This window comes from Drosophila kikkawai, chromosome 3R, assembly GCF_030179895.1.
Source record: "Drosophila kikkawai strain 14028-0561.14 chromosome 3R, DkikHiC1v2, whole genome shotgun sequence".
Taxonomy (NCBI): domain Eukaryota; kingdom Metazoa; phylum Arthropoda; class Insecta; order Diptera; family Drosophilidae; genus Drosophila; species Drosophila kikkawai.
Window position 1 is genome coordinate 24,042,715 of NC_091731.1, and position 25,504 is coordinate 24,068,218.

Consider the following 25,504-nt stretch of genomic DNA (forward strand, 5'->3'; position numbering starts at 1 on the left):
TAAGTTTCATGGGAATTATATTTTATGTTTTCCAAAGGGAGCAAAACAAAGAGTTAATTATTATTTCTTGTAAATGTTAAGCAACATTATTTTATTTGCTTATTATAAACCACAAATAAATGTATATTTTACTTAATATTCTGATTTTCTTTATCAATTTAAAGTTAAAGGGGCCTTTATTACGAAATCGTTTTACGAGAAATTTTCAACTTTTAAGTAATAAATTCTTAGACATCAGACATAATAATCTTACTTTATTGATTTTGCGATTGTCAAGTATGAATTAACCATTTCCCTTATTCATTGTCACAGGTCTGGAGGAGGCGGCGCGGAATGCGGCACGGAGCCACCGGACGACGTGGCAGCCGCTGCTCGCGGTGCTGCTGCTTCTGTGGATGAGACTCAAGGGATGGACAGCGGGAGCGTGATATCAAAACTGAGAGAAGAAGAGCCGGCAATCAAGTATTCCTACGGATTCCCTCGGACACCGACATCGACATCTCTCCACCCGCCCGCGTTCTTGTTGTTCGTTTCCGTTTCCGGTTCTGCCATCATTCCCCATTCCCTACTTAGCGGACCCTTTCATATCCCCCTTCTTAATACATATTGCCGGAGGCGCCTCCCGCTGCCTCAGATATCATTTGCATACGTATCAGGAAACGCGTCGTTCCCACCCGCGCTGCTCCCCTCGCCAAAAACAGCCCTGCTACTGCCCAGCCCGCTCCCTAAAAGGACTAAAAAGGATATCAAGTGCGGACAATTGGATGCCAAGCCCTTCCCTTAACCCCAGCCCCAAATAATGTTACATTGCATATAAATTAAATATGAATACTATAAAATAGTGCATAAAATTTATTATCATAATATAAATAACGACAAAATTATTGAATAAATTATCGCAAATGTGGAAAAAAAAAAACAGAAGAACCGAATGGAAAACAGCCTTTACTTCACTTCCGACACGGCTTCCTGCGCCACTGGCCTGACCCACTGATCCACTTTGTGGCCACTGTTTGGTGGGGCGGTAAGAGAGGATGAAAATCGATGGGCGGTTTAACGGATTTACCCCACTGCGTTCCAAGAATCACCGGACAGGTGGCCTGCAGACTTCGGCTATCGCAATTCCCAGAGCTATCAATGTTGTGCCACACCAAGGCGGATCCACGAGTGGGTTTAAAGCCAAATCCAAGGGCAGGGAATGAGGCATAGCCGCCGACCTGGACTTCAGTTAGCTGTGAACAATTAAGCGTATTTTATATACCTTTTCAGGTATTCATTCATTTAAATATAACATATAAGATATTAGACTTACATAAAGCAAAACCGTAGCCGAACGATATTCCTTTGGAAACGGTTCAACAAAGTTCTGTAAAGAAGAAAACTTTTTATTAAAACTGTAGAAAAAATTGAGGGTGGCTCACCTCGGGCGTCTGGCAATCCAAGTGGATGAAATGCTGACCTAGAGTGCCGAAGTTGTATACCATTAGCGGTTCACTCTCTCCCAATTCAAGTCCCGTCATATCCTCGATCCTTCGGTGTAGACTCTCCACATAGCCGGATGCATTGTTCTCCACAGCGGCTTCCACAAAATTGAGATGCGTTCCGCGATTCTCTAGTCTCGATTGCGTCAGGTTAATTAAATCCTCTCGCTCCGCTGAAGAGATAACATCATGGTAGAGCCCAACAAAAGGCTCAAGACTGAGCTGCTCCAATTTGAAAGGAGCAAGGCGAAGAAATGGGGATCCTTCTGTCAAGTAACGACAACGCAGGACGGACTTTACCGGAACTATGTTTTTACCCCTACAATTGTCCACATTAACGGCTATGTAGCGCAAGTTATCCAACAAGTGGTTGACCAGCCAAGTGTCGTCCTCCTTAGAAGCCCATTCCAATAATTTTTTAAAAGCTGATTGGCTCCCATTCAGGTCATCTGAAGGATATTCAACCTTGGATGATCAATTTCTCCGTTTTTAAGCCCAACTTACGCATCTCAAGTAGAGTCTTGCCCATTTTCTCCCAAATATGAAAGCGTCCCGTTTCCATTATCTTGTATACAGGATCCATGTGCTCCTCGTACTGCTCTAGCGATACGTTCAGCCACTTGCAGGCCAGTTTGCTGTCGTTCAGGCTATCTAGATGCGATCCCACTGCCAAACAATCTGCGGCACTTAGCCTTGAGCTTTAAAGAAACATTTATAAGCAAGTTTATATTGTACTTTTTGTTTGAATCTCACTCGAATTGTATTCCATTTAGTTTTCCCTTTGCCACATCTCTTTCTTCCAGGCTGTAGACGTCCTGCAAATGCAACAGTCCGCGAGTGGCATCCTGAAGATCCATGTCCGTAATACCGGTCAGGTCTCGGTTAACCAACTCTTGAAGGGGGCCTGCGGAAGTACATCATTTGTACATTTTTTTAAACTACATGGTAGAATCTTGGTTTTAGCACCCTTCTGTATATCCTCGCGACCAAGTTCCAGCCACTTTTTCGCATCCACATGCATTCGTAGCATTAGTGGAAAGCTTACCAAGGGATTTGCCACATAGCTTTCTGCAGCAGTCTTCACATGCTCACTTCTAGTTTTCCACTCTTCCTGCACCCTTTAACGACGGATCGATCATTAGAATCGTTTTAAAATTAAAAGTCTGCCACATACTTCCTCATTTTATTGATTTTATGCTGCAATTCCTGCACATACTGACGCATATATCCGACCAGCTCGTCTTCGATTTGCAACAGGGAGGCAATATCTCGTGTCGATGTGGCATAGTTCACTTCAGTGGCAACTACAGTCGCCGTTCCGAGGAGCAAAAGCGACCAGATTGGACTCAACATGATAACTTAATGACGATTTTTTTGCTACGCCTATTACAAGCTGTGAAAAGTAGATTCGTTTCACTCCATCACCCCTCCTCTTCGAAGGGGTATTATATATGTACATTATGATATGTCACTTCTGTCCGTCCTGTTTAGCTGCAAATCCCCCTGTTCTCAAGATATAAATATTACTTTACGTACCAGTTACGCCCTATTTTTAAATATCAATGTTTTCCACCTTTTCCGTGACATCCGGCAAAAACCACCGATTTTGGAGTGACCAGTTTCCGAGAAAAGGAAAAACGCCATAAGAAGCCTTTAACCAGACAAGGTCTGGCAACGCCGATGTTTAATGGTATCGATAAGAATATCGATATGCAATCGAAATTGTTTTCAGTGCTGCCAAGTATTAGCCAGAACTGAGCCAAAACAATTTAAAATAAGCTAGATATAAAAAAGGGGCATGCATAAAAAGCAAGCCATATTATTTTCTTAATTTAAGATAAATCTGCTCCAGATTCGCAATTACTTTTGTTATTATTCTTATTGTTATTAAATATTGAGCCACAGATATTTAAGAATAAATTATTAATCTTATAAATACAATGTTTTCAAAAGATAAACGCTAATATTGCGTGGAAAGTCTATATATTTCCCGCTAGTTTACAATATATTCCGAGAGACGCCACATCTAGTGGGCAAATAGCTAAACTGGCAGCACTGGTTGTTTTATTAATTAAAAACAATTCATAAAAAAGTACGCCCACGCCCAAGAACACAAAGTTAAAACAGTTTTAACTGTTCTTGAATACCTTTAAGACCCACTAAGGCGCAAGTGGTAAGCGAAATTGAACAAAAACCAACTGTTTTGTCAACATTTTCATTGTCCAAAATATTTGGGCGTGACTGTGTCGTCCAACCCCAGTGAATGTTTACTCAATAAATTTGCTACTGTTTCATTGGATTATCCTCGAATAGAAACATGGTGGTGCTGAGCTCCTGCTGGTCCCCGATTATCTGGTCCGACAATGTCCGAACGGGCAGCTACGCCGTGGCCGGCTACACGGCTGCGCTCTCCGTGGTGATGATCACACTTATCGGCTACATGCTGGCAGGCGGGGAGTCTGCGCAGCTCTACTCGCCGCTGTTCGAGACGGATATCCGGACGTCGATGCCCATTGCCGGTGGCTTCTTCATTATCTACTTTCTGCTGATCATCCTGTCCTCCTACCTGGTGTATTATGGCATCAAGATTAGGTGAGTTGGCCACGTTAAGCGGGAAATCATGAATTTAAATCTATTCCCACAGCACTCGCGGATGGCTGCTGCCCTGGTTGGGTCTAATCGGCCTGGCCATTCTCTTCCAGTTTTGCTGGAGTCTGTGGCTTATTGGAGGCTATTACATTTATGTGAGTAACAGATATTGTATACATAAATCTTTATTAAAGATTATTCTCTATTTCTCAGCTGGAGCAAACCTTCTCGGCTCTCCTGAACTTCGTCTGGGTGGCCTACAATGTGAGTGGCAGCACTTGGTCTTAAAATATTTATTTAATCTATTTCAACGATATTCTTTATTCCCCACTTAGATCTACTGCTGGCTGGTGGTCTTTTCGCAGTACCAGATCTTCTTGAACATCCAGAATCCAAACATTGAACTGCTGATGCCATGAGGAGGAGAGCCATACCAACAATCATTATAGCTCGAATATACTTTTAGACTACGTTTGACACGCTACAAAGGAAGTCCGTCCAGGAGCATTTCCACAATAAGAATTCCACATCCATTTTCTACAGATGCTTACCAAATAGTTTTATATACATTTATATATATTTTACAAGCCTTTATACACCATCAACTACTGTAATATGTATTGAATCGAATGCCTTAGTCTTCTAAACGACAATTAAAACTGTAGATTCGTAAAACTATGCGTAGATTTGTGTTTGTCGGGAGAAGATATCAAAAGGAAGCTTTGAGAATATTAACGTTTATTACCGTAAATTATTTTAAAATGTACTCTAAGTATACGAGTTCGTAGGTGTGTGTGTGTGTGTGTGTACATAGAGAAAGGTTTTTTTTTTTGTACAGAAATGTGAAATGAGAAATGTTGACCGTTAACCAATGAAGCATAGGATCCAAACTGGGCAAAATGGAGACGGGGATGGGGACACTAAATGTACATTAAGGTAAATCTTATGATCGAATAATTTACAGAGCCTGGTGTTTGACACAGAGCAGCAGCGGGGGCGGATCTAGGTCTTCTCCTCCTTCTCCTTGTTGTAGCGCTCCAGTTCCTTGAGAAACTGCGCCTTGGGCTTCATCACATTTGGCCGCTCACCGCGGCAGTTGGGACAGAACCACTTGCCTTTGGGCTTCAGCACCAGGGAGACGCACGAGAAGTGGAACCACTCGATGGGGCACAGGTCATTATCGCACAGAATCATCTCGCCGAAGGAGATCTAAAAAATGGGCGTGTTATCAACAACTTCTTGGAAAGAAAAGCGCCTTTTAAAGCTTACCTGATTGCAGACGCAGTATGTCGGCTCGTCCGGATCAATGGTCTCGGGCGGCGGCGTCTCCTCACGCGCGCTGGCGTTGGTGTTCGAAGCGCCCGCACCGCGCACCTTCCGTTTCTTCTTCTTGCCGGAATTGTTGCCGCCGGCGCCTCCTCCTCCAGCGTTGCCGCTGGCACCACCTCCTGCCACTCCGCTGCTGGTGGAGGCTGATCCGCTGGCTAAACTACCGACCGCCACCTGAAGATTGCTCTTCCGTCCCTGTCCCGATACACTACCGCCGCCCAGGGAGGATTTGCGCTCACCGCTGCCACTGCCTCCTCCTCCTCCGCCGCTGCCACTTCCACCGGCCTCGTTCGCAGAGTTTGATTCATTGCCGCCCATCTCCAGGGAGTTGCCGTTGTTGGCCAGGCTCTCGTTCCGCCTCCTCGATCGTTTGCTGCCAGTGCGCTGCAGATCTCCGCCAGCACCTCCGCTGATATTGCCGTTGGAGCCGTTGTTGCCGCCATTGCTGACATGACGCTCAGAGCGCTCGGAATTGGGGGTAGAGCTGCCACCGTTACCGGAGGCTAAGCCACCGGATCCCGATACCAATGCTGCATAGCCACCCAAGGCGTAGGAAGCCTTGTCTGTGAGCAGGCCATTACCGTTCAGACCGCCGTTTCCAGCGCCAACTCCCGCCTGGTTAGCCTGCTCCCTCATCGGACTCTGCAGCCGCTGCAGCTTCGATGGCTGGCCGTCTTCGAGGAGCGTCGCATACCGATCTCGCTCCTCCTTCAGGTCCAGGTTCTGCTGGTCCGTGTCTAGCTGGCGCAGCTTGCCGTCAATAATCTCCTGCATGTGGTTGACAATCTGCATCTTTTCGTCGCCCAGCTCCTGCGCCTGGATGAGGCTCTGGTGCATTCGCGAAATGCTCCGCGATCTGCGGCCGGCGTCGGGAGAGCTCTGCAGGGACAGATACAGGTCGTAGTAGTGGTCCACGTCGCGGATTAGGCCTGCCAATAGGATGAAACGGGGAGGAGGAGGTTAGGTTTATTTCACTCTTTGCCGCGGGAATTCGCCCCGAAACTGACCTCTGTACTGCACATCGATGTCGCGGATGCGGGACAGTTGACGCTGCACGTCGTCCGGCAGGTTCTCCACGGAATCAATGTAGTTGTCCACATAGGTGGCTGAATTGATGGCCTCCGACTCGGTTGCAATTGGGTTTATCATGTTGTTTTGGGTGCGTTTCGCGCTATTCCCGCCACGACATTGGTCCTTGGGCGTGGGTTCGGATGGATACTGCTCGCCCGAAGCTCTGGAAAGGATTTCTTCTGTGAATCCAACAATAGTTTCCACTCGGGTCAAACTTTTTATTTTTTTTTTTTACAAAATTGCGACTGTACTCTAGAGCTGCAAAAACCAGTGTGACCAGATGAAAATTTATCTTTCACCTTGAAAAATCGAAATTTAACCCTAAAAAATCTAGCGTTTTTTCGATTACGCGGTAAACGCATACTATTTTAAAACATACAATTCAGGATGTTTTTTTGAGTGCTAGTTTAAGGGGGTTTCCTGAATTAGGAGGCAAAAAAAATCGATTTTTTTTTTATTGCTTAAATCGATAGATAAACTATCTAAGAATATACCACAAAAATTTCAGAAGCCAATTCGAAGTATTTTCGAAGATACAGAGATGAAAGCAAAGGAGCGCCGGGTAGGTTTGCAGGCGCTTGGCGAACTTTGAGGCCCGTTTTCTCACTTTTAATTTTTACGATTCTTTCGAATTGGCGGGAAAGATAACAAAAAAACTTATTGACCGATTGAAACGAATAAGGGCTTATTCTCTTTAGAATTGAATTCTCTTCTATTTGAACTAAAACGGTTGTTGAAAACCGCTTTTTATATTTTCTACAGCATGTTAAAGTCAATATTTTATCCCGAAAAATGAAATATTGACTTTAACATGCTGTAAAAAATATAAAAAGCGGTTTTCAACAACCGTTTTAGTTCAAATAGAAGAGAATTCAATTCTAAAGAGAATAAGCCCTTATTCGTTTCAATCGGTCAATAAGTTTTTTTGTTATCTTTCCCGCCAATTCGAAAGAATCGTAAAAATTAAAAGTGAGAAAACGGGCCTCAAAGTTCGCAAAGCGCCTGCAAACCTACCCGGCGCTCCTTTGCTTTCATCTCTGTATCTTCGAAAATACTTCGAATTGGCTTCTGAAATTTTTGTGGTATATTCTTAGATAGTTTATCTATCGATTTAAGCAATAAAAAAAAATCGATTTTTTTTTGCCTCCTAATTCAGGAAACCCCCTTAAGTTAAATAAAAAATGTTTGCTTTGTAGCTTTATTTTAGAAAAAGGAATGGTATTTAAATGCATTTCGATATTCTTTATTTGGACAAATATGTCTAAGTACGTATATTTTTCATTTAGAGTGTACATAATCACTGTTACTTAAGTACATTAATATTTAATGGAGATTGTATATATGACATTCCGTTGAGCTCTTCTTGAGTATTTGGCACATTCCTGTTGTGCGTCAAGTCTTTTGTATTTAAGTGATACTACATTTGAGATTCAAAAGTTGATGTTAAAATTATTTCTATGACTTTTAGTTGTACTCTTCATGAGTCTTCTTCAGCTGGATAGCCGTCTTTTCCAGTTGTTTTAATATTATAAAATTAATTCAAAATTTTTAGGATATTCAGCAGCTTAAAAATTCTGTGAGCGTAAGCTGGAGTCCATCGAGTTCGTCTTCCTGAGTTATAAACACGTTGTTCTTGTCAAAATCTGTGTTGCAGCTTAAGATATCATTAAATGCATTTGGAAATCCTTCCATTTCCTCTGACTGAGTGGTCAACACTTTATTTTTGTGCGCGTCGCTCTTGTTGTGCTTGTCTAAATTGCGTCTAAACCTATAGTAGATGTCGCAGATCTCGCACCTGGCAGGATAAAACACATAAATACAAGGTTAATTAAACCATTTTTAAGGACTTACCAATATGGTCGCTCCCCTGTGTGCACAACCTGGTGTTCCTTGAGTTGACAGCGCAGAAGGAAACCCTTGAGACATATCTCACAATGAAATGGCAACTTATCGTGGGTCATTTCATGACGCCTCAGGGCAGCTGGCCCCGCAAAGCCTTTTTTACAGTCCTTACACTTAAGGGGCCTTTCGCCGGTATGGGAGTTCATATGCCAGGCAAGGGCGCGCTTCGAGGAGTAAGTCTTGGCACACTGAATGCAATGGTGTCGGCCGTCCTTTGTCTTCTCCCTCAGGCCATTCACTTGGCTCCGTTCCGAGCGATTCATGCTGATCCGGGGACCTACCCCATGTACTTCCCTGCAATTATGACATTAGACTCAATCTTGAAATTGTTATGGACCATTACTAACTTCTCGTGCCTTTGACGACAATTTGCATTGGAGAACGTCTCGCTGCAGTGATTGCAAGACCATGGCTTTTCCCCCCTGTGCCACACTCGCTGATGCATATTTCGCAGATAGGAATTGTAAAACTTCTTCGGGCACTCCGGGCAGGCAAAGTTCTTCGTTTGGTTGTGCCGGAGTAAGTGAATCTGCAGCTGGTCCGGCATGCGGAAGGCATGGCCGCACTTATCGCAGACATAACTGAACGGCTTTGCCAAATGTTTAAGGCGGCGGATGGTCTTTTGTTCCTCCAAGCTCTTCTTGGGTTTCTTTCGCCTCGGCACTGCCAGGGAATACTTTGGTTTCTCTTCCCGCTCAGAGGGCTTTGTTTCCTCTGCGCGATTGCATTCAGTTAGCACAACCTTGTAGACCTCGGCCCCGGATTCGATCCTGCCGATTTCCTCTTTCGTTATACATTTGGTAATGCTGGCAATCTCCCGGCAAACATGCTCTCTTTCCCTGGAAGTCTGCTTGCCTGAGAGGATGTCTTCTTCCGGTGATGTATTGTTTTTGTGTAGCGGGAAATCGTCTTCGTTGTCGGAACCGAATTCAAGATCAGACAATCCCATTCCTGGAGCCTTGTTAATATGCTTAGATGATTCCTCGTACAGCACATTTTCAAGTTCTAATTCTATTTCGTCATGGATTTCAAACCCTTCTCTTGAGTCTTTCTCTATTTGGTTAAATTCTGCATTGGCTTGTATGCAATTATCACGGAATTCAATGGCTTTCTTAAGCGCTTCCTGGCAACTTTCACAGATATGATGGGGTAATCCTTGCACTCCCGCTTTTATCTAAAAAAAAAAATATAAAAAGACTATAGAGTTTATGGTTTAATAACAGAAACAAGCCCTACCCAGATCCCTGTAACAGACTTAATTTGATGGAGGAGCTCTATATTGCGCTTATCGTAGAGATCCTTGACAGTGTCATCCAGCATCAGGTATTGGGAGCAAGTTCGGCATTTGCTTTCATCATCGAAACAGTCATCTTGCCGTATTTCTTCATCATCAATGCTTTCACAGGATGCATTATTTTCAGTGAATATGGCACCAGTTTCCTCCGCCTCCGTTAGGAGCAGCTCCACCAGCTTCTTGTTAACCTGCCTCTGGGAGCCCTCTTTTGGCGACATTTCGGCAAGGCCTTTGTCTTTGGATAACACGCTTTCGTTTTTCTGTAAAAACCAAGACGAACGTAAATACGTGAGTCAAATATTAATGGCATGCACAGGAGTTGGCGAGACACACCCTGTTTGAATCACCACAATCAGCTGCCGTGGAAGACCTCCTTATCTTTGGAAAGTTCGGCTCAAGCAACTTCCAACTTTGCTTGAACTACTTCGTTTTTCTGTCGGAAAAGAGGGTGCGTTTTCCACAGATTTTTGAACCGACTGATAGCGCAGCAGCGCACTGCGCATCCATTGCCGGCAAATGCGAATTTTCAGCAAAACACAGACAGCCCGGTTACCAGGGCTGCAAAACGTTAAAGTAGGGGTTGCAACCAGGACGGCAGGCACTTGCTATGTTTATACGACACCAAGTTCATGTATTCCAAATTCAATAAAAAGTGTGTATAAACTTATTATGAATTCGCTGCTATACACGAACTGAACTTATTCAAAATATTCGAATTAATTAAAGAAATATGTGGAATTAAAGAGATTGCATTTTACTGATACCAGAGAATGTTTTATTGTATTCAGAAATTCATGTATTTCATCAATAATATCGAGAACTATTTTCGTTTGCAAGTCTCGAAGTTTAAAATATATAAAAGTGACGCTTATAATTGTAAAAAGGCAGTTTTAACCATATTTTTGTTTATTTTTACCATGTACACCTAATGTAAATGCTTTGAAAGCTACTAAAACTAGACTTTTATAAAATAAAATACATATGTATTTACGTTTCTTACATAAGAATTTTTTGTTTTAAGATCTTTCAAAATAATTAACAACCACAAAAAATACATATGTATAAATATGTTAAAAATAAATGGAAAATAATCTAAATAGTTTACCCATCCTCCTAAATAGAACCATCCTGATCGCCTGATTTTTTCTGTTCCTGTTCCTTCGTCCTTTTTATGTGCTGCTTTGAGCGAAAATGAGTTCGCAAACTGCTTTTCCGATTGAAGCTAGCCTGACAGAGCTCGCAGCTAAAGACGAATGGGTTATAAGGCTAGCTAAAAACAGGACTTATCGTGATTCCAACTTACTGAAATGCCTGTTCGCCGGTGTGCACCACGGCATGGAACCTCAGGGTGATCTTGTCCTTAAAGGCCTTCTTGCAAATGGCGCACGTATGCGGCCGATGGACAGGGCTCTCCTTGTGTCCACGCTCGTGCCGCAATCTCTTGATGCAGTTGTCGAATCGCTGGCCACAGTACTTGCACACATAAGGCAGCTCTCCGCGGTGCTTGATCCGCACATGCAGTTTCAGAAGGTGAAGTGTGAACTCCTTGCGACCGCACTCCTCGCACTCGAACTGCTTTAGGCCTGTGTGACGCGTGAGGTGGACATTAAAGTTGCCCTTCTCGCTGAAGGATTTTCCGCACTGGTCACAAAAGTATAGGCCCTCCTCCCTTGCGTGAATCCTCTTTGCCCTTGCCCATTTTCTCCTAGTCGCTTCTTTTTCGGATTTCTTCCGGGACGGCTTTATTACCAAGGATTCGCTTTGCCTTTTGGGTGGTCTGCCTCTCTTTTTGCGTGTTTCAGGGTACGATAGCTCTTCAACTCCTAGGAGCTGCTGATTGCCAGAATCCACGGGCTCAGCTTCTGAAAGTAGGGATTCTTTCTCCACCTTAATAGTTTCTTCGTTCATCAAGGGATCCAAGATCTCAGTTGAGACCTCATATGTTATAGCATCCTCTTTCCTCCTACCCTGCGGAGCATCCCTTGGCAGCATTTCAAAATCCGCCTCCTTGCCCGCAGTTTCTAGTTCCTCATTAATATCTCGCTCCTCGAACCAAAACTTGTTCAACCTGATGCAGCGCTCCCGAAAGGCAATAGCTTCCTTAAGGTCTAGCTGGCAGGACATGCAGATACGCGTGGGCATGCCCTGCTTGTCAGTAAACTAAAAACCAACAATTACAATTATTTAGGGCTTCAATAGTCAAGTACACAAACTTGCCCAAATCCCAGTCAGTTTCAGGACGTCGAACAGAATGTCAGTGGCGTCTTTGTCAAACAGCGTCCTTGAATGCTGCGCCTCCTGGCCGCAAGTGCGGCACAGCGTAGGCATTCTAGTTTCCCGTCAACGAAAATTGCTTCATTTATTTTGTTTTTCACTTCCAAACAAAAACAGAGTTGTTCTTCTGTTTACAAACATCAGCCGCTTCGTGGCGAATGGCCTGGCTGCGTGTCCATGAGAATGGCGAATTTTTAACGTTAGCAATTGATAATTTAATATTAGGCTTTTTAGAGTAACGTAACTATACAACCTAAACTATTTTTGTGTGATATACGGAATGGTTTCCAGGGCCACGAGTGCTAGAGGGTTTAGGCATTGTATACAAATCTTCGTCCTCAGGATTTTTCTGTTGCTCCTCGGCCCTTTTCCTATGCCCTATCGAACGCAGATGAGTTTTCAGGCTTGTTTTCTTACCAAAGTGCGTCTGGCAAAGCTTGCAGCTGTGGAGGAGGAATAGGAACGGATCAGTCTATGTACATACATCGCTTCACAATTCAATCTAAACTTACTGGAATGGGTGTTCACCAGAGTGGACCAGGCCGTGATCTTTTAGAGTTTTACTGTCCTTAAATCCCTTATCGCAGATAGGACACTTGTATTTCCGGGGTCCTGGATTATGATCACGCTCATGCTTCAACCTATAGTTGCAGTTGCCGAACCGCTGGCCACAGTACTTGCACACATACGGGAGTTCGCCGCGGTGCTTGATCCGCACGTGTAGATTGAGAAGGTGCTGCGTGAACTCCTTGCGGCCGCACTCCTCGCACTCGAACTTCTTCACACCCGTGTGTCGGGTCAGGTGGGTATTAAAGTTGCTACTGTCGTTGAAGGATTTCCCGCACTGGTCACAAAAGTACAGACCCTTCGCCATTGCCCTAATCCTTCTCCTCTTACTCCTAGCCGCTTTCATTTCAGGTGTATCTTTTTTTTTATGCATTTTGGGTGGTCTGCCTCGCTTTTTACGAGTTGCCGGTGGTGGTGGAGTTTCTTCGAGTTCCTGGGTATCATTTCCGCAGGGCTCAGCGTCTGAATGTAGGGATTCGTTCTCTACCTTGATAGTTTCTTTACTCATCAAGGGATCCAAGTCCTCCTCCGCAGGAATGGCGTCCTGTGTACCTAAGGGATATATCACCTCATCTGTTGTATCAGAAGTTATGCCGTCCTCTTCGTTGATGTCCTGTGGTATTTCCAGCTCCGCCTCCATGTTCGCAGCGTCTAATTCCTCAAGATCGTTCTGCTCCTCGAACCACAAGTTGTTTGTCGTGATGCAGCGCTCCCGAAAGGCAATGGCTTCCTTAAGGTCCAGCAGGCAGGACACACAGATACGCGTGGGCACGCCATTCTCGTTAGTTAACTGAAAACCAAAATATTTTAAATTATTCAGCACTTGATCGTCAAGTTTGCAAACTAACCAGAATCCCCGTCAGTTTTAGTATGTTGCCCAGAATGTCTGTGGATTCCTGGTCAAACAGGTCCCTTGAATACTCTGCCCCCTGGCCGCAGGTGCGGCACAGCATAGGCATTTTGCAGACCTTATTTATCCAATTGATTAAATCCAATCAATTTAAACAAAATTGTTTGAATTACTTTGATTTCTTAGTGTGCAAACATAAACAAAATTGTTTTATTTACAATTATGTGACGTTTCGTGGCGAATGGTGTTAACGTGCCTGTGTGTCCGTGGGAATGGCGAAATTGTTGTTGTTATTATTAAGATTTCTGTGTTTTCCTTGTAAAATAGCTTACTGCTGTACTCTTCCTCCTGGCCACAGGTGCGACACAAGTATTTTATAAGTGACCTGGTGGCTTCGTAAGTTTCAAACTAACATTTATTCGTTTATTTAAAAAGTTATTTCAGCGGCAGAAACAGAGTTGTTAATTTGTTTACAAGTTTAATACGATTCGAGGTAAATGGTAAAGAGCCCGCACATTTCCATGAGAATGGTGAAATTTCAAATTGATTATTTTAATCTTATTCTATTCCAAGCTTTTTTCTGACTTTTCCGCAGCATTCTTTTTGTGTTGCCTCGATCGGAAATGGGTCTGCAGATTAAATTTACGGGTGAAGGCCACATTGCATATTTCGCAGCTGGAAAGTACGTAAAATAAGTAAACTAAAAAATTTTACAATTAAAATTTGGGGTACATTACTTACGGATAGTTCCGTTGACCAGAGTGCACGATCTCGTGTTTCTTCAATTGGGACTGGACCTCAAATCTCAGATCGCAGAATGCGCAATTGTACCTTCTATTTGCCACTTTGAGTTCATGCATCCGGCTAAAAAAAAACGAATGTTAGTTGTGTGTATCCCGAGATTAGATATACAGTGAGTAACCTTTGGTGGCGACTTCTCTGGGTGCTGTCCGAGAAACTCTCGTCACAGTACTTGCAGACGAAGGGTTTCTCGCCACGATGCTTGACGCGGATATGGATGTTCATGAGGTACATGCTGAACTCTCTTTTGCCACAGTCCGGACACTCGAACGGCTTAACGCCTGTGTGGCGCACCAGATGCAGATTGAGGTTGCCCTTGTCGTTGAACTCCTTGCCGCACTGATCACAGAAATATATTTTTCTGGCTCTGTACTTTTTCCGTTCGCTTTTTTCTGTGCTCTCCTGGGGGATTTGTTCAGCTTCATGAGATGAGCTGCAGGTGGTTTCCGGGAAGTTGTTCGGCGGTATATCGTTCTTTTTCCCAAGATCCGACACTCTCTGCTGCTTCTGTAAGTGAGTATTGTAGTATTCCGCTTCATCCTCTTCAATGATCTCCTTAATCTGCTTAAGTATCTCGATTTCCACGTCATCTTCAAACATCTCCGTCACACTGCTCTGCAAAGCCAACTCTTCCCTGCTCCTAGGATCCTCAAAATCCTCCTGATCATCGGATTCGAATTCAAGACTAAGGCGTTGGTTTGTGGCAACGCAAAGCTCTCGAAATTGAATGGCTTCGTTCAAGCTGACCAGGCAAGAAAAGCACATTCTTTTAGGAAAATCCAGTTTGTCAGTGAGCTGCAGTTGATCTTATTTTATGAAACTTTCCAAAGTGTATCTCAAAAATACTCACTTTAACGCCCGTGACCAGAGCGATTTGATTGATGATAACATCGTTTCCCTCAAAAATATTTATTGCATTGTTGCTATATGTCTCCTGACCACAAGTTCGACACTGTGAAGACATTTCAGAGGATTAATGAGACACGACACATACCATATCTTGAATGTTTCCCAAATACTTTCACTTTTTGATTCTTTTTTGATGGTCGTTCGGTAGTGAAAGGTGTGTCGGCTTACCCTGGTGACTGCCAAGCTTGCGGAATTGGCGCACAATTTAAAATTGTTTATGAAAATTTAATTTATTTAATGTTTATATATTTGTACATAAATATATATCCAAGGCGCTTATTAGTTTAATTATTAAACGTTGCGACCATTGCAGTTAAGTGAGAGCTATTCTAGCAATAAATGAGAGCAATTTAAGGTCTACTTGGTACAAAAACATAACAAAATACGATTCAGTGTGAAAATGATAAATAAACGTTACGAATTCATACGATTTTTCCCAACACTTTCTTCGAAAATATATGAGATCCTTTCCGGACTAAATTGAATGTATCGTGAGACAATCCTGCGCCTCAACAAACAATACTATGACTATGTTGTCTAAAATCCAATTAATCGTCATCATCTATGATCAAGCCCTGCTGAGCACCCCCAACTGAGGTGGCTATTTTGCAGTGCCTTTTCGAGGCGTAGTGATGTTTCAAGTTGCATCTCCGAGAAAAGCTTACGTTGCATACTTCACATCTAAAAGTAAATGAAAGGGCATTATATTATTTATAAATATGTATCACAACTCACTCACTGAAAAGGTTTTCGGTGACTGTACTTATGGCTATTTAAGTCGGACTTGGTATTGAACACATTGCTGCATAAGTCGCACCTGTAGCTTCCGTCTCGAATATGTTGCGTCCTGGGGAAATAATAACGAATATATACAAAATGGATAACCATCAGCATTGCTAGAATGCTGAATTACCGCTGGTGATAAGTGCGTGCGCCACTGGTAAAGAATTTCCTCTCACAGAACCGGCAGGCAAATGGCCTTTCGCCCAGGTGTCGGACCCGTATGTGCACCTTCAACAGGTATGGGTTAACAAACTGCTGGTCACAGCTTGTGCAGGCGAAATCCTTGAGGCCGCTGTGGCGCAACTTGTGCATTTTCAGGTTGGTAGAGTTTTTAAACGAGTGACCACACTGATCGCAAATGAGGAACTCTCTAGCCTTAGGCCTTGGAACCGGTGGAATGTTCTCAGCATCGTTAGGTTTTGGATTCACTTCATTGTTATTGACTTTCCGAATTTGAACCAGTGCTTGTTTAGGCAGGGACATCTGTTTGCCAATCTGAATGAACTTTCCTTTGGGCACCCTTGAACTAGCGTTGGGAACTATGTATTCCGCCTTCGAATCAGGAGGTTCCCGGCTTTCAGCTTCCATGACACGAGTTTTTCTAAACCGATCTCGCTGGACACGACGACACCTATCCCGGAATCCACTGGCCAAAGTCAGCTGCTTTTGACAGATGGCGCAAATGTGTCTTGGAAGGTGCTCTTCATCGTCTAACTGTAAATGGAGTAAAAGCGAAATTATATACATATGTATGCACACATAATGTATTAAAACAAACCGTTAATCCAGTGATGTCTTTGATTTTTGAGAGTACTTCATGGTTCTTTATATCAAATAACACAATGGGCTCAAGTTCGTAAAACTTACGGACACACAACCGGCATTGGAAAGCCATCCCGCGGCGACAATTAAACCGACAACAACAGTATGACCGCAGCTTGAGCGCCAATTCTCTCGACACTTTTGCACGATCAGGATCGTACATGAATCGGTTTGTGTTGCCATGATGCAAGTATTTAAGGTGGTCTAGTCGTGAGGACAGTGTTTCCATGATGGAACTTTAGAAGGTGGTCTAAGGACAGTCTTCTAATGAATTCATTTTAATTATTATTTAAATTTAAGTTCCTGGGAAAATGAATACCAGTTAGTCAAAATAGGAAACGTCAGACAAGTACAACTTAATAATATATTTATTCATTAGTCATTTTTTGTAAATCCGATGCCCGGCTTAGATTGCTTAAAAAAATTTCTTAACTGAACCCACACAGTTTCTCGACATAATGTTTTCCTGGTATTTCTGCTGACATTTTAAAGGCCGCTATTCGTCCAGTTCTTCCAAGTAAGCTGCCTCATAGTCGACATCCTCCTCCTCCTCGAGAATCTGGTCGTCTTTCCCTTCCTCAGCATTAACCTCATCGTCAATATACTGGTCATCATACTGATCATCATCATACTGATCGTCGTCTATCCTTTCAAAGAGGTCGTCCATATCTTCTTGGCTCAAGTCGTCAGGATCTCCCTGGCTTTCGTCCAGATCCGTCATTGTCTCGTTGTCTGCAGGATTCTCCGCCAGCCGATTCATGCGCTTGCGATGGTACTTAGTGGCGAAGTGGCGATGCAGAAACGAGGCCTCCTTGAACTCCTTGTTGCAGGTTTCGCAACTGGAAAAGCATAAGAGTTATATATTACTTGATTTTATATTTATGGAGGTGGACCTTACTAGTGCACATCGGGTTCGTTGCTCTTGTGCCCGTCCTGATGCTTGGTCCGGCTCTTTTCGCTGTTGAAGCGCTTATTGCAGATTTTACACTTAAAGGCCAGTTCGTTGGGATGCACTTGCCTAAGAAATTTGTATAAGAGAGTTCAGTCTTGGGAAGAGGGCCTTGGGAGGCTATCCTTACCGTTCATGCCGACAGCGGGCTGGACTGTTGTTGAACCCCATTCCACAGTACTTGCACACATAGGGCTTTTCGCCCATGTGGTGCACTCGGAAGTGCAGCCGGAGCAGTGGCTGGGTGTAGAACTTGCGTCCGCACTGGTCACAAGCGTATTTCTTCTCAAAGTGCCGCAGCTTGTGGTCCTTCATGTTGCTCATATCGGCGAAAGCCCAGCCGCACTGATCACACACATATCTCTTGTCCTTGGGATACGGCTTGGGACGCCGCCGTCTCTTGCGGCCGTCTCGCTTTGGCTCAGACGGAGTGGGTTTCCGGAGCTCCGGCACGTGGAGGCGCTTGATCCTGACCCGTGGCGATTGACTGTTAGGCATCCGTAGCTCCTGTTTTATTTTTTTTGGCACCGGTGAGGGCTCCCTGGGCGAATCGTATTCATTCTTGTCTTCGGAGTTATAGCCATTTTCGCTGTCATATCCATCAAGTTCGTCTTTCGGCAGGGGACTGCATTCTTTCTTGATAGCCGAAGCGCTATCAGCTGAGGCGTCATTCGATCTGCTGGGATTCCTGTGCAGACTCTCGTGTGCCTGCAAGCAGCGCTGTCGGAAGGCTACGGCGTGGCTTAGGTCCAGCAGGCAGTTGGCACAGATGTGCTTGGGTAGCGTGGTCTCCAAAACGATCTAAAAGTTAGCTATTTTAGTTGAGTTATTTACACAAAAGAAAGGGACGCCACCTCCAAGCCCGTGATTTGCTGGATGGCCGTTAGAATCCGCTGGTTGCGCTTCTCGAAGAGGTTCTTCGGGTGCGGAGTGAAGATCTTCCCGCAACATAGGCGACACTCGCTTGTCATGGTTTCACAAATATTTAAAACTTATTGTTTTGAACGAGATTTATTGTTTTCTGCCGGGCAGTGTGGCTGCAAATCCGCCATCTGTACAAATAGTGTGACCAAACTCGGGCGTGGCTGAAACCCCGGAGTCGCGTCAACAAAAATAAGAGCAGCTGGCTTGCTTCTTCTTCTGCCGTGTCAATTCCCTGAAAATTAAACACAAACATTTTAATGTTTTCGGATTTTGTTTATTTGAAATGTGTGCGTTGCGCTCGCTTTGTCGCACTTGTGGCATAAAACTAGAAAATGAGTCCAGCTCCGTTAAGCTCTTTGAAAAGTCAAACTACCATTTCATTAGACTTATTGAGGATATCACCGACATGTTTGTAAGCAACATTTATTACATTAAATTTATGGCTAAAATACATGTATTAATAGTTACAATATCTTAGCTGGAGTTCGATAATTCTATGCCTGATCACGTTTGCCAAGAATGTAAAGAGGATCTGGACAGAATGTTGGCTTTCCGCTCAAAGTTTTTGAAAGTCCATCGGTCATTTTTGGTCACCAAAAAGAAGCATCTGCAATGGAAGGAAAATTCTAATAAAGTGGAAGCCGAATGCCTTGAAGATGAAACAGAATTAATGGGAGGTAGTGCGCCCTCGGAAGAGGATATGTTGCAGATTGTTGATAAGGACACAGATGACATGGAAGACCACCTTAATCAAGATGAACAGGATCAAGATAATGATGACGAGGAGCACACCGAAGAGAACGAGCAGGACCAGAAATATTTAGATGAGGATCAACAAAACACTGGTGCGGAGCCAGAGGATTTTCCAGATGAAGACCAGGTTCGAAACATGGACGAGCTCACTGCGAGTTCCAAGAGCACTACGAAAATTACAGCTCGCAAGGCCAAGCAGGCGATGCGTAACGCCAAGACATGGGTCTGTGATCAGTGCGGTGGAGTGTTCAAGTGTTCCACCTACCTAAAACTGCATCTGCTGCGCCACACCGGCCAGAAATCGTTCGAGTGCGACGTCTGCCAGGCTAAGTACTACACGGAGAACGAGATGCGCCGCCACCGGATCCTGCACACCGATGCCCGGCCCTACGCCTGTCGCTTCTGCGACAAGACATTCCGCGGCTGCAGCAGCAAGGTGATCCACGAGCGTACGCACACCAATGAGCGGCCGTTCCAGTGTCAGTACTGCGAGATGGCCTTTACCTCGACGTCGACTCGGCAGCGGCACGAGTTGTTGCACACGAACAACCGAAAATATCAGTTAGTATTGCTATAATAATTCTTAAATCACGAATATATTTGATCAAACTTGATTATTTTCCAGCTGCGAGACCTGTCAGCATTGGTTTTTGCGGGCAACGCACCTGGCGCTACATCAGAATACCAAACTGCACAAAAAGAGAGTTGCTAGTGCTCGCAAACGCTGTGGATAAACATTAAACATTACATTTTAAATATAAGCGGGCTGTCAACGTTGACACGTGAATGTCCTTCAGCTGGTTGTTGTTCTGTGGGAACGGCGTTGATTTTGGGGGTAGTTTCTTCTTCTTTTTTCCAAACAAAAACCGTCTCTGGTACCAAATCGATTTTGGTGTTTTAATTTTAAGGCATGGGGGATATATGCAGGACCTGTTCGCAGGAAGCAGATCCTGGGACGGCCAGCAATCTGTTTGAGCCCTCGAGTGCTTCGCTTCTGGTCCAAATCGAGGACTTGACCAATATACTGGTGAGTAGCGTATCCCCATGACACGGAAGTAAGGAAGAGGGTATTTACGAGTGTACGGTTTTAGCTGCAGGACGGTGACAACTTACCTAAGCTGATATGCCAAAACTGTCAGCTTGACCTGAAGATAGCAACTCACTTTCGCCGAGTTTGCATCGAGGCCCAGGAACAACTACAACACCAGCTAGATAGGGGCAAGGATGAAGAGGAATATGAGTACCCGTGGATCGATTCCCCGGAGGAAGAGGTCGTAAAGGAGGAGGCTCAAGATGACATCGCTGAGTCCGAGTACCTGACACCTGAATACGTTATTGTAGATGCTCTACTTGGTGTTCCAGAACCTCAGTTGTCGGATGAGACACTTGAGGTAATACATGTTGAACCAGCACACTCTCAAGAGAACAAGTCAATCGGTAGTCCCGACTCTCCAAATCACACCTGCAGCAATTGTGGACTCGGGTTTGATGATGCGGAAGAGCTCAGGATGCACAAGTACCAGCTGCACGACGTCTCGCCCAATACCAAGTAAATACCATTGTTAATGCAGTCAAACTCCCACTATTATTGGTATGAAAAAGCTAATAGAGAGTTTTCCATTTCAGATTCGTTTGTGACCACTGCGATGAGGGCTTTCGCTCGGCAGCTGCAATGTCCAAGCATTGCCAACTGTTTAACCTTCCATGCACTCACGAGTGCGACAAGTGCAAGGCTAAATTCCATAACCAGATCCTGCTGGACACCCACATCGAGGTATGCCAAAAGCGGGATGAAGCCAAACACGTGTGTCATATTTGCGGCAAGAGGCTGTCTTCCGTCTTCATTCTGAAGAGTCACATTTTGCGTCATTCGGGCGCACGTCCCCACAAGTGTCAGCAATGTGACGCCTCCTTTGCCGTCGGCTCCGCACTGAAAACGCACATGAAAACCCATTCGTCTGAGCGTTCATATGTGTGCCGCTACAACTGCGGAAAATCATTCCGCTTTAGCAGTGCTCGCTCCACGCACGAGAGGTATATATTTCCTACATGTTATCCCTTCTTAAGCTAATATTTTCTCCTCCAAAGAATCCACATGGATGATAGCAAGCGGATTCACCACTGCGAGTATTGTCCCAAGTCCTTTGTGACTCCAAGCGCCTGCCGCGCACATCAGAATCTGCATAACTCGGCCCGCGATTACAGGTAATTATATGAAGCTCAATTTGTGTTGCAATTTGCAAGTAAATGGTTTATCCATTGCATACTTAAATCTCGTTTATGTGCAAATATGATGATGCAACTCTTCAATCACTAATTCCACACCCTCACTCCCTTTCAGATGTGACACTTGCTTAATTGGTTTCCGTCAACTAAAGCATTACCAAAGCCATCTTAAGTGCAACAGCCACAAGGTCCTAGAGGCACGTGCCGCAGCTGCAAAGCGGCATCCATATTTCCCACATTAACATTTCATCTGAAATTTTAATTCTAATTTGGTGCTGCATTTCAATAAAATAAAATCAAATGTACCTAAAGGATAGCAAAATGAAGTGCTTTATAATTTCGAAAATTCTTAAATTACTGATATTATTTGGGGTAGTCGAAAGCGGAGCCGTAGCGGTTCTTGTTTCCTGAAGTCGACTTTTCGCCTGGGTTGTACACGGGCTGACCCACAATGTTGGAGGTGGCGAGGTTGCGGGTCAGCACGAAATGGTTGTAATAATCCTTTGAGAAGCGCACTGCGGTACATCCCACATGGGTGTTCTTTTCAGTCACCGCAATTGTAAACTTGGCCACATTTTTGTTGGGAAGTTCCTCAGGATAGTTGGCCAGGAACAGCACTTCGTTTCGGAGTTCGTTGCAGAGTGTAAGGATCAGCTTGTAATGGGGTTCCATCTTCACCACACCGAAATCCTTGGGTCAGTTTTCGTCAAAATTCTGGGAGGAAAATTCAGTGAGTTTCATCTAGGACCTCTTACTCCTTTGTTGTTGCAGGCAATGTACTTGTCCAGGCAGGTGAGCAAGGCACAGTAGTCCACTTCGAGTCACAGAACAGTAACAAAGACTTCATGACAATGCTGGCCGCTGACTGATGGCTTTTTTATATTCTATTTAAAGAGAAACTTAAAATTTGTAGTGCTTTCGTATGGCAGCTGGATTGGGACTCCTACTATTTTCACAGCTGAGTTCTATTGAATTTGTGGAACAATGAATCCAGTCTCTCACGGGGCATATAAAAGATGGCTCGACCACATTGATTGCTCAGACCCAACTGAATAGTCAAGTGAATGCACCAAAATGTTCCTCACAAAAGCAATTAGTGTGTTCCTTTCGGCAGTGGTTGCCATCACCTCTGCTGCGGACTATTGTGCTTTACCCACCTGTCTGGATAAGCACATCGCCTGCAATAACAAAGGAGTAAGAAAAGATATTGCGAAACCCCTCGCTTTAGTATTAATACCCTTTAAATTGATCTAACAGAACTTTAGCGAAAACTGCCCAAAGGATTCCCGTGTGGTAAAGATGGAACCCCATCACAAGCTGATCCTCACCCTCTTCAACGAACTCCGAAACAAAGTGGCCGGGGGTCAAATAGAGGGCTTACCCAAAGCTGTTCGCATGGCCAAGATGTCCTGGTGCGAGGAGCTCGCTCATCTTGCTGTACTCAACGTGAAGACCTGTGAGTCCTTGCCGGATAAGTGCCGCAGCACCGAGCGATTCGCTTATGCTGGTCAAAACAACGCCATCTTCAGCTACAGTGGAGCAGAGTCCGAGTACACAGATGCGGAGATCGTTAAGGAGCAGATCGAAAATTGGTTCGCCGAACGCTCCAATGCCTCTCCCGATATCCTGGCCAACTTTCCCGAAGAGTTGCCCAACAAAAATGTGGCCAAGTTCACAATTGCGGTGGCTGAGAAGAACACTCATGTGGGATGTGCCGCAGTGCGCTTCTCAAAGGATTATTACAACCATTTCGTGCTGACCTGCAACTTCGCCACCTCCAACATTGTGGGTCAACCCGTGTACAACCCAGGCGAGAAGTCGACTTCCGGATGCAAGAACCGCTACGGCGCCGCTTTCGACTACCCAAACCTGTGCTACGCCAAGGAGATCTACGACAATGAGAAGGTCATTAACACCTCTGCTTCTTAGTCTTCTTAACTAAACCCCAAATGGGAACCTACACTTTATAAGAGTGTCACCAGCTGAGTGGGCAAATAAATAGCTAAAAGAGCAAAGACTTATATCGTATGACTTTTACAATATTAGCAGAGGGTTTTCCCGCCTTCATAATCACAAGACATGAGAGGTTTTAGCCTACTTTTTTATTTAATTATATTATATGTTGCGAGAGGTATTCATTCATCTTGTCGTCTGTCCTCGACAGCTTCCGCTTGGATGTTAAACTTGTACAATTAAAACAAACATTATCACAATCTTACGCAGGTATACAAAACATTGTCTTGTTCTCATGGCTTGGACACTTTGTTAAATGTTAAGAGCCCAGCCCTCCTTCGATAATCCTCTCACCGTCTTTCGCTCGGTGCAAATTTTAAAATATTTTGTTGATAAAATACATAAATAGAGATACATTTTGCTTAGATGTATGCGGGCTAGCCGATTTTATCCCGGTAAGGTGTTCTTGTGGGTACTTTTGAAGAGGGAGGTCTTACAATCATATGAGTTTAGTTAGTCAGTGACTTGGTACTAAAATGAAACAAAAATCAGGTAAATGTGAGATAAAAATGATAATAAAAGGGTGATGATTAAATAAATATTCAACTGTTTTCGTAAAATAAGACAAAAAGTTTAAAATAAAATAGAAATCGAATAAACAAATTAAGATTCGAATTAGGATTGGGTTCGAGGTCTCTTGTGTGCGAACGACTTACGAGTGACATCAACTACAACTACAGCTAGTATTAACTAAGTAGGAACTCGAGTCCTTACTTCTCCTTGGGCGCCTTTTCGAAGAGGTACTCCTTAGCCATACTGTAGGCCAATCCGACGGTCAAGCAGCCGACCACGGTCCCCTGTGCCGCCACACGCAGCTGCATCAGGAATACGCTGGTGCTCATCGTCCCGCGGTTCTTGTACTTGTACGCCCCAATCAATCCGGCGGCCACAAATCCAGCAATGCCTGCAAGTAGTAGTAAAAGTAGAACCCAAGATCAGCGTCACTTTGTCACCGTTTCAAAGGTTTGTTGTTGCTAGCGGAAAGTTCGCGTGAGCTGATAAAAGCCAGACGATGTCGCATGAACTGACAACAAAAATGCTGAACAATGATCACAAAAGAAAACTATTTATATTGGCTTTATTTAATGCAGACTATTTTTTAAGACTGTTATATAAGGTTTTTTTTAGATAAAAAGTTAAACCTAAATGTAACAAATGTTTTCGATTATCATTTCTGTTTATAATGCCTTTATACGGTTCTCGGGAATTCAAATTAGAAAGTTTCGGTGTGGTGAAGATAAAAGCAAATCGTTAACAAATAAAAAAATAAATTCCAATTATTTAAATTTTTAAATAATTTCAGGAAATACGGCTGAAACTTAATAAAACATTGATAAAAATGCCTTGTTTTTAACAGAAGTATCATTTTAACGGACAAATAGTAAACTTAAGAAATCTTGTTAATGTCAGCTGTTAATTGTCACACCGCACGACAACCGTTAGATGCACCGGAAATTCCTGTTACATCATTCGCTTTCCAGGCGTATCTGTATCTCGAAACATTTACCGTTATGTCACCGAATTTCGCATACGGCTGCGAGTTGTCATTAACCTCAGCGTGTAAACCTCATGGTCAAGGTCAAGATTGGCCGATTTTCTCACGCATCACACTTCTCAATTGGCCTGCAGCAGCCAAAATTTTCCGTGTGACGTCACGGCGGCACTCTGAACTTGAGCGTGCGTATGTGTGTGCGTGTGTGGCACTCGCGAAACTTACCCACTAGCATAAAAGGGCTTTCTTTGGCCTTCTTGGCGAATTTGTTGGCCTGGGCGGCATCCTCGTCGCTTTCGAATAGGGACTTGGAACTCATTTTGAACGCAGGTGGAAAGGCTTCCTCGGATTTATAGTTCTGCAACTTTTCAGTTTGCGAAACTTTCAGCAATGAGAGAAGTAATCAAATGTTATCGGTTATCGATGCGTTACCAGCCCTAGCAGTCCGTATGTTATGGTTGCCACCTCACCGTGG

At 44.0% G+C, this 25,504-nt stretch overlaps 15 protein-coding genes across 22 annotated transcripts in view; 5 read left to right on the forward strand and 10 right to left on the reverse strand.

Annotated features, from left to right (window-relative positions):
• DIP-gamma (Dpr-interacting protein gamma) overlaps positions 1–1,232 on the forward strand; it is a 47,489-nt gene extending 46,257 nt beyond the window's left edge. Inside the window, exon 12 of the mRNA XM_070287556.1 lies at positions 313–1,232. Within this exon, the coding sequence (XP_070143657.1) occupies positions 313–428 (116 nt within the window). The 3' untranslated portion in view covers positions 429–1,232. The remainder of the gene's footprint in view (positions 1–312) is intronic.
• Positions 839–2,883, reverse strand: LOC108070723 (prolyl 4-hydroxylase subunit alpha-1). Of its 2 annotated transcripts, XM_017161319.3 has the most exons (8): positions 2,656–2,859; positions 2,448–2,599; positions 2,235–2,385; positions 1,986–2,179; positions 1,422–1,930; positions 1,313–1,366; positions 1,067–1,232; positions 839–1,009 (listed from the first exon to the last, which is right to left on the reverse strand). In XM_017161319.3, the coding sequence occupies exons 1-8, from the start codon at positions 2,832–2,834 to the stop codon at positions 951–953; spliced, it is 1,464 nt and encodes a 487-aa protein (XP_017016808.1). In that variant the 5' UTR covers positions 2,835–2,859; the 3' UTR covers positions 839–950. The 2 variants fall into 2 exon arrangements, with proteins under 2 accessions (XP_017016808.1, XP_041633553.1); XM_041777619.2 differs by having other exon boundaries at positions 839–1,232; positions 2,656–2,883.
• A 622-nt stretch (positions 2,884–3,505) lies between these two features.
• pasi1 (pasiflora 1) lies at positions 3,506–4,748 on the forward strand. The gene is made up of 5 exons (XM_017161310.2): positions 3,506–3,654; positions 3,795–4,073; positions 4,126–4,225; positions 4,284–4,334; positions 4,406–4,748. The coding sequence occupies exons 2-5, from the start codon at positions 3,799–3,801 to the stop codon at positions 4,487–4,489; spliced, it is 510 nt and encodes a 169-aa protein (XP_017016799.1). The 5' UTR covers positions 3,506–3,654; positions 3,795–3,798; the 3' UTR covers positions 4,490–4,748.
• Positions 4,749–4,791: 43 nt separating this feature from the next.
• LOC108070715 (inhibitor of growth protein 1) lies at positions 4,792–6,793 on the reverse strand. Its single transcript, XM_017161309.3, has 3 exons — positions 6,407–6,793; positions 5,340–6,328; positions 4,792–5,279 (listed from the first exon to the last, which is right to left on the reverse strand). The coding sequence occupies exons 1-3, from the start codon at positions 6,546–6,548 to the stop codon at positions 5,073–5,075; spliced, it is 1,338 nt and encodes a 445-aa protein (XP_017016798.1). The 5' UTR covers positions 6,549–6,793; the 3' UTR covers positions 4,792–5,072.
• An 898-nt stretch (positions 6,794–7,691) lies between these two features.
• On the reverse strand, positions 7,692–10,213 carry LOC108070642 (zinc finger protein 718). Its single transcript, XM_017161210.3, has 5 exons — positions 10,000–10,213; positions 9,609–9,926; positions 8,720–9,546; positions 8,322–8,666; positions 7,692–8,265 (listed from the first exon to the last, which is right to left on the reverse strand). The coding sequence occupies exons 2-5, from the start codon at positions 9,882–9,884 to the stop codon at positions 8,028–8,030; spliced, it is 1,686 nt and encodes a 561-aa protein (XP_017016699.1). The 5' UTR covers positions 9,885–9,926; positions 10,000–10,213; the 3' UTR covers positions 7,692–8,027.
• A 391-nt stretch (positions 10,214–10,604) lies between these two features.
• On the reverse strand, positions 10,605–12,024 carry LOC108070735 (transcription factor Ouib). Its single transcript, XM_017161333.3, has 3 exons — positions 11,884–12,024; positions 10,970–11,826; positions 10,605–10,909 (listed from the first exon to the last, which is right to left on the reverse strand). Exons 1-3 carry the CDS (start codon positions 11,992–11,994, stop codon positions 10,780–10,782), a joined length of 1,098 nt encoding a protein of 365 aa, XP_017016822.1. The 5' UTR covers positions 11,995–12,024; the 3' UTR covers positions 10,605–10,779.
• A 160-nt stretch (positions 12,025–12,184) lies between these two features.
• On the reverse strand, positions 12,185–13,514 carry LOC108070736 (transcription factor Ouib-like). The gene is made up of 3 exons (XM_017161334.3): positions 13,356–13,514; positions 12,453–13,297; positions 12,185–12,383 (listed from the first exon to the last, which is right to left on the reverse strand). The coding sequence occupies exons 1-3, from the start codon at positions 13,464–13,466 to the stop codon at positions 12,194–12,196; spliced, it is 1,146 nt and encodes a 381-aa protein (XP_017016823.2). The 5' UTR covers positions 13,467–13,514; the 3' UTR covers positions 12,185–12,193.
• Positions 13,515–13,766: 252 nt separating this feature from the next.
• On the reverse strand, positions 13,767–15,228 carry Nnk (Nicknack). Of its 2 annotated transcripts, none has more exons than XM_017161233.3 (4): positions 15,009–15,228; positions 14,280–14,953; positions 14,099–14,221; positions 13,767–14,032 (listed from the first exon to the last, which is right to left on the reverse strand). In XM_017161233.3, the coding sequence occupies exons 1-4, from the start codon at positions 15,120–15,122 to the stop codon at positions 13,921–13,923; spliced, it is 1,023 nt and encodes a 340-aa protein (XP_017016722.1). In that variant the 5' UTR covers positions 15,123–15,228; the 3' UTR covers positions 13,767–13,920. The 2 variants fall into 2 exon arrangements, with proteins under 2 accessions (XP_017016722.1, XP_070143662.1); XM_070287561.1 differs by having other exon boundaries at positions 13,919–14,032; positions 14,095–14,221.
• A 104-nt stretch (positions 15,229–15,332) lies between these two features.
• LOC108070667 (transcription factor Ouib) lies at positions 15,333–16,996 on the reverse strand. 5 transcript variants are annotated; one of them, XM_070287558.1, is made up of 5 exons: positions 16,718–16,994; positions 16,629–16,645; positions 15,981–16,564; positions 15,807–15,914; positions 15,335–15,748 (listed from the first exon to the last, which is right to left on the reverse strand). In XM_070287558.1, exons 1-5 carry the CDS (start codon positions 16,899–16,901, stop codon positions 15,616–15,618), a joined length of 1,026 nt encoding a protein of 341 aa, XP_070143659.1. In that variant the 5' UTR covers positions 16,902–16,994; the 3' UTR covers positions 15,335–15,615. The 5 variants fall into 5 exon arrangements, with proteins under 5 accessions (XP_070143661.1, XP_070143659.1, XP_070143658.1 ...); XM_070287557.1 differs by having other exon boundaries at positions 16,629–16,663; XM_070287560.1 differs by lacking the exon at positions 16,629–16,645 and having other exon boundaries at positions 15,333–15,748; positions 16,718–16,996.
• A 26-nt stretch (positions 16,997–17,022) lies between these two features.
• Odj (Oddjob) lies at positions 17,023–18,749 on the reverse strand. Its single transcript, XM_017161304.3, has 4 exons — positions 18,476–18,749; positions 17,752–18,422; positions 17,571–17,690; positions 17,023–17,511 (listed from the first exon to the last, which is right to left on the reverse strand). The coding sequence occupies exons 1-4, from the start codon at positions 18,590–18,592 to the stop codon at positions 17,169–17,171; spliced, it is 1,251 nt and encodes a 416-aa protein (XP_017016793.2). The 5' UTR covers positions 18,593–18,749; the 3' UTR covers positions 17,023–17,168.
• Positions 18,750–18,762: 13 nt separating this feature from the next.
• LOC108070712 (transcription factor Ouib) lies at positions 18,763–20,094 on the forward strand. The gene is made up of 3 exons (XM_017161306.3): positions 18,763–18,957; positions 19,024–19,859; positions 19,924–20,094. The coding sequence occupies exons 1-3, from the start codon at positions 18,829–18,831 to the stop codon at positions 20,030–20,032; spliced, it is 1,074 nt and encodes a 357-aa protein (XP_017016795.1). The 5' UTR covers positions 18,763–18,828; the 3' UTR covers positions 20,033–20,094.
• A 31-nt stretch (positions 20,095–20,125) lies between these two features.
• Positions 20,126–21,842, forward strand: LOC108070711 (zinc finger protein 664). Its single transcript, XM_017161305.3, has 5 exons — positions 20,126–20,325; positions 20,390–20,847; positions 20,925–21,332; positions 21,387–21,503; positions 21,640–21,842. Exons 1-5 carry the CDS (start codon positions 20,209–20,211, stop codon positions 21,764–21,766), a joined length of 1,227 nt encoding a protein of 408 aa, XP_017016794.1. The 5' UTR covers positions 20,126–20,208; the 3' UTR covers positions 21,767–21,842.
• On the reverse strand, positions 21,821–22,463 carry LOC138929029 (tabinhibitin 1-like). Its single transcript, XM_070287567.1, has 2 exons — positions 22,305–22,463; positions 21,821–22,238 (listed from the first exon to the last, which is right to left on the reverse strand). The coding sequence occupies exon 2, from the start codon at positions 22,194–22,196 to the stop codon at positions 21,888–21,890; it is 309 nt and encodes a 102-aa protein (XP_070143668.1). The 5' UTR covers positions 22,197–22,238; positions 22,305–22,463; the 3' UTR covers positions 21,821–21,887.
• Positions 22,464–22,555: 92 nt separating this feature from the next.
• On the forward strand, positions 22,556–23,545 carry LOC108070730 (antigen 5 like allergen Cul n 1-like). Its single transcript, XM_017161327.3, has 2 exons — positions 22,556–22,718; positions 22,782–23,545. Exons 1-2 carry the CDS (start codon positions 22,599–22,601, stop codon positions 23,451–23,453), a joined length of 792 nt encoding a protein of 263 aa, XP_017016816.1. The 5' UTR covers positions 22,556–22,598; the 3' UTR covers positions 23,454–23,545.
• A 59-nt stretch (positions 23,546–23,604) lies between these two features.
• Positions 23,605–25,435, reverse strand: LOC108070731 (HIG1 domain family member 1A, mitochondrial). Of its 2 annotated transcripts, none has more exons than XR_001770564.3 (3): positions 25,255–25,435; positions 24,194–24,441; positions 23,605–24,008 (listed from the first exon to the last, which is right to left on the reverse strand). XR_001770564.3 is itself a non-coding variant. In XM_017161328.3 (3 exons), exons 1-3 carry the CDS (start codon positions 25,346–25,348, stop codon positions 23,987–23,989), a joined length of 306 nt encoding a protein of 101 aa, XP_017016817.1. In that variant the 5' UTR covers positions 25,349–25,432; the 3' UTR covers positions 23,605–23,986. The 2 variants fall into 2 exon arrangements, 1 of the variants encoding a protein (XP_017016817.1); XM_017161328.3 differs by having other exon boundaries at positions 24,252–24,441; positions 25,255–25,432.
• Positions 25,436–25,504: the final 69 nt, after the last annotated feature.

Coding starts and splice junctions, on each gene's coding strand:
- LOC108070736 (XM_017161334.3), bottom strand. CDS start 13,466: ATGCCTATGCTGTGCCGCACCTGCGGCCAGGGGGCAGAGTATTCAAGG. Junction 13,298..13,355: donor TAAAACTGACGGGGATTCTG/GTTAGTTTGCAA, acceptor TTTGGTTTTCAG/TTAACTAACGAGAATGGCGT. Junction 12,384..12,452: donor TCTGGTGAACACCCATTCCA/GTAAGTTTAGAT, acceptor CCTCCTCCACAG/CTGCAAGCTTTGCCAGACGC.
- LOC108070667 (XM_017161238.2), bottom strand. CDS start 16,901: ATGGAAACACTGTCCTCACGACTAGACCACCTTAAATACTTGCATCAT. Junction 16,565..16,628: donor AAGACATCACTGGATTAACG/GTTTGTTTTAAT, acceptor CTCCATTTACAG/TTAGACGATGAAGAGCACCT. Junction 15,915..15,980: donor GCACGCACTTATCACCAGCG/GTAATTCAGCAT, acceptor TTATTTCCCCAG/GACGCAACATATTCGAGACG.
- LOC108070730 (XM_017161327.3), top strand. CDS start 22,599: ATGTTCCTCACAAAAGCAATTAGTGTGTTCCTTTCGGCAGTGGTTGCC. Junction 22,719..22,781: donor TCGCCTGCAATAACAAAGGA/GTAAGAAAAGAT, acceptor TTGATCTAACAG/AACTTTAGCGAAAACTGCCC.
- LOC108070731 (XM_017161328.3), bottom strand. CDS start 25,348: ATGAGTTCCAAGTCCCTATTCGAAAGCGACGAGGATGCCGCCCAGGCC. Junction 24,442..25,254: donor AAGCCCTTTTATGCTAGTGG/GTAAGTTTCGCG, acceptor TACTACTTGCAG/GCATTGCTGGATTTGTGGCC. Junction 24,009..24,251: donor GAAAAGGCGCCCAAGGAGAA/GTAAGGACTCGA, acceptor GTTTCATTTTAG/TACCAAGTCACTGACTAACT.
- LOC108070715 (XM_017161309.3), bottom strand. CDS start 6,548: ATGATAAACCCAATTGCAACCGAGTCGGAGGCCATCAATTCAGCCACC. Junction 6,329..6,406: donor CATCGATGTGCAGTACAGAG/GTCAGTTTCGGG, acceptor TCCTATTGGCAG/GCCTAATCCGCGACGTGGAC. Junction 5,280..5,339: donor CATACTGCGTCTGCAATCAG/GTAAGCTTTAAA, acceptor CCCATTTTTTAG/ATCTCCTTCGGCGAGATGAT.
- LOC108070711 (XM_017161305.3), top strand. CDS start 20,209: ATGGGGGATATATGCAGGACCTGTTCGCAGGAAGCAGATCCTGGGACG. Junction 20,326..20,389: donor AGGACTTGACCAATATACTG/GTGAGTAGCGTA, acceptor GTACGGTTTTAG/CTGCAGGACGGTGACAACTT. Junction 21,504..21,639: donor AACTCGGCCCGCGATTACAG/GTAATTATATGA, acceptor ACTCCCTTTCAG/ATGTGACACTTGCTTAATTG.
- LOC108070712 (XM_017161306.3), top strand. CDS start 18,829: ATGTGTGCGTTGCGCTCGCTTTGTCGCACTTGTGGCATAAAACTAGAA. Junction 18,958..19,023: donor AGGATATCACCGACATGTTT/GTAAGCAACATT, acceptor ACAATATCTTAG/CTGGAGTTCGATAATTCTAT. Junction 19,860..19,923: donor ACGAACAACCGAAAATATCA/GTTAGTATTGCT, acceptor ATTATTTTCCAG/CTGCGAGACCTGTCAGCATT.
- LOC108070723 (XM_041777619.2), bottom strand. CDS start 2,834: ATGTTGAGTCCAATCTGGTCGCTTTTGCTCCTCGGAACGGCGACTGTA. Junction 2,386..2,447: donor TCGCGAGGATATACAGAAGG/GTGCTAAAACCA, acceptor GTACTTCCGCAG/GCCCCCTTCAAGAGTTGGTT. Junction 2,180..2,234: donor CTAAATGGAATACAATTCGA/GTGAGATTCAAA, acceptor GTTTCTTTAAAG/CTCAAGGCTAAGTGCCGCAG.
- LOC108070642 (XM_017161210.3), bottom strand. CDS start 9,884: ATGTCGCCAAAAGAGGGCTCCCAGAGGCAGGTTAACAAGAAGCTGGTG. Junction 9,547..9,608: donor AGTCTGTTACAGGGATCTGG/GTAGGGCTTGTT, acceptor TTTTTTTTTTAG/ATAAAAGCGGGAGTGCAAGG. Junction 8,667..8,719: donor TGTCGTCAAAGGCACGAGAA/GTTAGTAATGGT, acceptor TCATAATTGCAG/GGAAGTACATGGGGTAGGTC.
- LOC138929029 (XM_070287567.1), bottom strand. CDS start 22,196: ATGGAACCCCATTACAAGCTGATCCTTACACTCTGCAACGAACTCCGA.
- LOC108070735 (XM_017161333.3), bottom strand. CDS start 11,994: ATGCCTACGCTGTGCCGCACTTGCGGCCAGGAGGCGCAGCATTCAAGG. Junction 11,827..11,883: donor TGAAACTGACTGGGATTTGG/GCAAGTTTGTGT, acceptor GTTGGTTTTTAG/TTTACTGACAAGCAGGGCAT. Junction 10,910..10,969: donor ACCGGCGAACAGGCATTTCA/GTAAGTTGGAAT, acceptor ATTCGTCTTTAG/CTGCGAGCTCTGTCAGGCTA.
- Nnk (XM_017161233.3), bottom strand. CDS start 15,122: ATGTCTTCACAGTGTCGAACTTGTGGTCAGGAGACATATAGCAACAAT. Junction 14,222..14,279: donor CAGAGAAGTCGCCACCAAAG/GTTACTCACTGT, acceptor GTTTTTTTTTAG/CCGGATGCATGAACTCAAAG. Junction 14,033..14,098: donor TCTGGTCAACGGAACTATCC/GTAAGTAATGTA, acceptor CGTACTTTCCAG/CTGCGAAATATGCAATGTGG.
- Odj (XM_017161304.3), bottom strand. CDS start 18,592: ATGACAAGCGAGTGTCGCCTATGTTGCGGGAAGATCTTCACTCCGCAC. Junction 18,423..18,475: donor AGCAAATCACGGGCTTGGAG/GTGGCGTCCCTT, acceptor GCTAACTTTTAG/ATCGTTTTGGAGACCACGCT. Junction 17,512..17,570: donor AACGAACCCGATGTGCACTA/GTAAGGTCCACC, acceptor ATGCTTTTCCAG/TTGCGAAACCTGCAACAAGG.
- pasi1 (XM_017161310.2), top strand. CDS start 3,799: ATGGTGGTGCTGAGCTCCTGCTGGTCCCCGATTATCTGGTCCGACAAT. Junction 4,074..4,125: donor TATTATGGCATCAAGATTAG/GTGAGTTGGCCA, acceptor CTATTCCCACAG/CACTCGCGGATGGCTGCTGC. Junction 4,226..4,283: donor TTGGAGGCTATTACATTTAT/GTGAGTAACAGA, acceptor TCTATTTCTCAG/CTGGAGCAAACCTTCTCGGC.